Consider the following 4,462-nt stretch of genomic DNA (forward strand, 5'->3'; position numbering starts at 1 on the left):
TTGCTATTTTTTCAAACGTAAAGGGATCGACATTGAAAAGGTTTTGAATCAAGGGAGCCAATGAATCATCATGACGGAAACTCTTGAGGAAAAACATTCCGGCCATAGCAGTATTGACTTGCATCTTCTTCGTTACCAATTGAGCGGACTTCAAAGAAGTGTACATAGATTGAAATTTACTAATGTGAGCAGCTATAGATGTACCGGGAATGTACTCGAGTTGAATGAGAGAATCAAGTTTGTCGCCAAGCTTGATTAATGAATTTTCACCGCAAGCGTCAGCCAAGTTGATCATTGCTTCTGCAAAAGAATTGGCAGCTTGTGCAATTGGACGTAAATCGGCAGAGATGCATGATTCGAGAAGAGTATAAGCGTTTGCGGTTTTCTTGCGAAATTTCTTCTCCTTCTTATTGGCTTCGCACCAAACTGGATCGAAAACCTCTTCATCACCACGCCCAACAACCAAGTTTTTGAAAGATTTCTTCCATTCTGGCCAGTTATCCCGACGAAGCTTGGTGATTTTAATCTTATCACTTCTATGATTGTTATCGCTGGATGAGGAATCATTGGCTCGAGGATCGTTAACCGGAAGGTCTGCCATCTCGTTCGTATTTATCTAGATGTGTCTTCTTATTTTGAGTTCTTTAACTGTTAAGTAAATGCTCTCGCTACCATGTAAAAATGGTAAATAGATTACTTTTTGAAACAGTTATAATTTAAGAACTCAATAAAAGTAATACACTTTTTGAATAAAGAAAAACAATTGTTAGAATCAGTTTTGTAGAAGGATAGATAACAATAATGAAAAAATACCTCAAAGATATGAATCACACAAAAAGAAAAATCTTGATACAATAGCAACGACGACAATGTAAGACACAAGGATTATCACGACGAAACAGCCTGCCCAGAAGCTGGATCTAGCTCCTCCTAGATGTCAGAGATCAACGATGGTTGAGATTGTACGTTTGATTTGGTTGATTAGGTTACGAAGAAGAATAACCTTTGAGTTTGATGATCGATTATCGATTGATGATTGTAGAGATTCGATTTTGAGAAGAAAGAAAGAAAAAGGGGAGAGAAGTTTATCGGCGAGAAGTGATGGTTGATCGGAAGAAAACCCAGTCTGAAGTCCGAGTCAATCGACAAAGCCTGAGCATCGCATGCACCCCGGATTTATGCATCACCACATGCATAACCTAAACCATCCATGTGCGAGTTTAAAACCGGACAAATAGTCTAGCTTAACACAAGCCCCTCGTTTCAGAGGGAGGCGGGTGAAACACCGCCGGGCGCCTCTCGCGGAGCGAGCCTCTGAAAGAGGGGCTTGTGGGGTATCCCTGACTTTTGGCGTGAGCGGTTTTCAAATTTAGGTGGGAGGAATTTGCCTCCGCTTGTTCCCTATCTTGCAGAGGGAATTTCCCGAGGCCTGTTACACCAATTGAAAGGCCTACATCCGGCCCTTCCCATGCCCAAGCATGGATAAAATCCAGCAAACCATCCGGTGGCCATGGCCCTTTGAAGTTTTACATTTTTGAGACGAGTGACCGGCAGATTGTTCAGGGCTTGCACTGTATGAAGCCCGCCAGTCGGATGCATTCCATCCTTGCATGAATTGCGGCCGTCAATGATCTGAAAAAAAAAACTGATGGGCTGTATCTTCTAGAGTACAGCTCCATGTGGATTCCCATTCCTTCCTGCTCCGAGCTGAGCTCCAGCTTTCAAGAGCTTTCAAGTCTCAGGAAAGTGATATTTTTCTAAAGAATGTTTAATAAAAAAAATACCAGCAGGAAGGCAAGATGCCCGCCTGCTGGGAAATGTGCATCTCATCCGAGGGGGAGCTCAGATGAAGACGCCATCCACGGTTGAAGTGAATATTACCCAAAATACAGCGAAAATGGGAAATCTCTCACCCCAGGACGGGCACTTAAGTTGCAAGCCCCTCTTCCAGAGGCTCGCTTCGCGAGGCGCCCCCGGCGCGCCGGTCCTTCGGCCCCTGGAACGAGGGGATTGTGTTAGGCTAGACAAATAGTCAGGTTCGAGGCTTCGAAGGAAACCATTTCGCGGTTGGGCCAGAGATACCTCCGAGTTCTAGGTTGAAAGAGATACAGTTGAATCGAAAACGGCTGTCGGGCCAGAATCAGCAACACGCCGGGCAAACATTGCCGCACCCCTCGACTATCGAAGGCGATACGGGATCAAATGGCAAACAAAATAGTGTGCTGATCTTTTTATCATTGATTACAAATGCTGCCGTAATGGTTAAACTGACAACATGACCTCAGATATTTCTGATGGAGAAAAGCTGGGGCCAAATGCAGCAAAACGTCAAAAAGTGCAAGAGAGCGCCACGGATAAATACGCTCACCCAGGAGGCTCACCGCCAACGGAAGTTGAGCCGTGGCTTTGGACCCCGCGGAAATGTAAGCATCTCGCGTCCTTCATCGTGCCCATGGAGGTTACCCTCGAAAAGTCTGCTTTATTGATCCAAGCCTCTTGGGCGCGGGTTCTAGATTTGAGACAAGTCGATAGCCAGGCGGGAGCCAATCATCAGCCTTCAATAGACCCGTCAACTCCCGGCCAGTCATTGCACTCTTTCTCATCTGCTTGGACCGACACCCCATGCTTCGCAGGCGCCAATGGAGCGCATCGCCCGACTTTGCCATCAGGATCAGACACCTCATACTTCGCAGGCGCCGATGAATTTCCAGAGGAGCATCACCTGACTTTGCCGTCAAGATCAGAATCTCGGCTTCCTTCTCCGACAAATTTTCAGTTTGGCTCAAGCAACGGGAATTCGGATGCATCGTTAGCCTTGCGGCCACCTGATTTTGACTATCATGTCCCGCAAGACTTTCAAGCTATGGAACAATGGCTGGCAACACCCACGAACGTCCAGCAATCTCTTGTCGAGTACTGGCACGACAGTGGTGAGTTCAAACTTCCAGGTGCATATGTAAATATATATACATCTTGAATTTGACTTTGTGGCTTCAATTTGGCTTGGACGACTTCATCAGCTTCCCCCCTCAGTCACGACACCACACATCTGGGTGATGCCGACCACTTCTTATCACAGCTTCCGGTAGATAATGTCAATCTTAACGAACAAAACAATTCACCGGAACCTGCTTCCAAGGTTGACGAGGACTTGATGTCACAGCCGCTAGAGGCTTACCGCCAACATCCTGAGGGAAACACACCAAACTATCCTCATGGCGTCGCGTCCAACTCCCTGCGACCGGTCTTTGAAAATGTGGAGAACAATATGCAGTCGCACTGTAAGTCATTATAATCAGGTATACTTGCTATTCTGTTTTATCGCGGTTCAGACCTTTCCACATCATGCCTGTTCAGCTCCGATTCATGATTTTCCTTGGCCACATTTCCTCCCGAGCCACGCCAACGGGAACCATATTGATGAGTACCACTTGATGCAACCTCCCATGGGTCGAGTCAATCCCAACTCCCCTCAACAAGAATTGCAAAATGGGGAGATCTGCATGCCGGCTCATTGTAAGTCAAATCCGACTGTACACTTCATGGCTCTACCTACTACTCCAATTCATCTCCATCTTGTGAAGATTCGGGCTCCGATCCCGCGCCAAAAAGGCAAAGAGGCTCTAGGTTCAAACCTAACCCATCCAGGGAGAAAGGTCAGTCGACCGCTCCTCCAGACTATGCATATGCATATGTCCCAGGCGGAAGAATAAGCCTTGAGCTGACTTCTCCGCCCCAAACAGCCTCGTCAATAATCGACGCAGAGCCCCCTCAGATCAAGCTCAACGCACAACCTTCAAGGTGAGTGTTGGCTGATCCCCGATGCAGCGACGGTCCCACGGCTGATAGTCTGATTAATCCTACAGCACGGAAGGACACGAAGCGCATCAAGGCCGACTCGGCTCCAGCCTCAGAGGACGCATAACCCCAGCATCGACTGGAGGTAAGTGACTCCTCTGCAGAGCCTTATGATCAGATAGAGGAAGCTGACTCTGCAGCACGCTGTGAAACAGAACGTAGCGCGAGCAGCTCCCTATCCCAGTGCATCGTCTAACCGGAAGGCGCTACTTTGCAGGCAGCCCAACGTGAGAACGATAGCGCCGTTAGATGAATAACTCTCAGCTGAAAGACAAGTGCTGACATTCATCGTTGTCATCACTTAGTGCTTTCAGGTCTTCATCTCCATCAAAACCTCAGCTGCAATCCAGCTGTCAAATCTCTTCTTTATACTTTTCATTCTATCTTCATCTCTCGAGTTGTATTGCGACTCGCTCCTAGGTACATCATCCTTTCAATAAGTGTACCTAGTTTATAGCCTCAGCTAATCAGAAATACATCCTAGTTGTCTGAGTTATAACAGATTTACAGTCTCGGTTGCTTGACTTCAACGACCCCAACCGATAACTAGGAGCGACTCGCAATGGTCGGCCGATCCTCTTGTCAGACAGTAGAGACAAGCACC

The 4,462-nt window shown here is 47.1% G+C and overlaps 1 protein-coding gene across 1 annotated transcript; it reads left to right on the forward strand.

Annotated features, from left to right (window-relative positions):
- Window positions 1–2,452: 2,452 nt before the first annotated feature.
- Window positions 2,453–3,295, forward strand: PtA15_1A554 (uncharacterized protein; the record flags this gene model as incomplete). The annotated part of the gene is made up of 2 exons (XM_053165593.1): window positions 2,453–2,930; window positions 3,021–3,295. 2 exons carry the CDS (start codon window positions 2,453–2,455, stop codon window positions 3,293–3,295), a joined length of 753 nt encoding a protein of 250 aa, XP_053016769.1.
- Window positions 3,296–4,462: the final 1,167 nt, after the last annotated feature.

The sequence above is a fragment of the Puccinia triticina genome, chromosome 1A, assembly GCF_026914185.1.
Source record: "Puccinia triticina chromosome 1A, complete sequence".
In the NCBI taxonomy this organism is placed as follows: Eukaryota; Fungi; Basidiomycota; class Pucciniomycetes; order Pucciniales; family Pucciniaceae; genus Puccinia; species Puccinia triticina.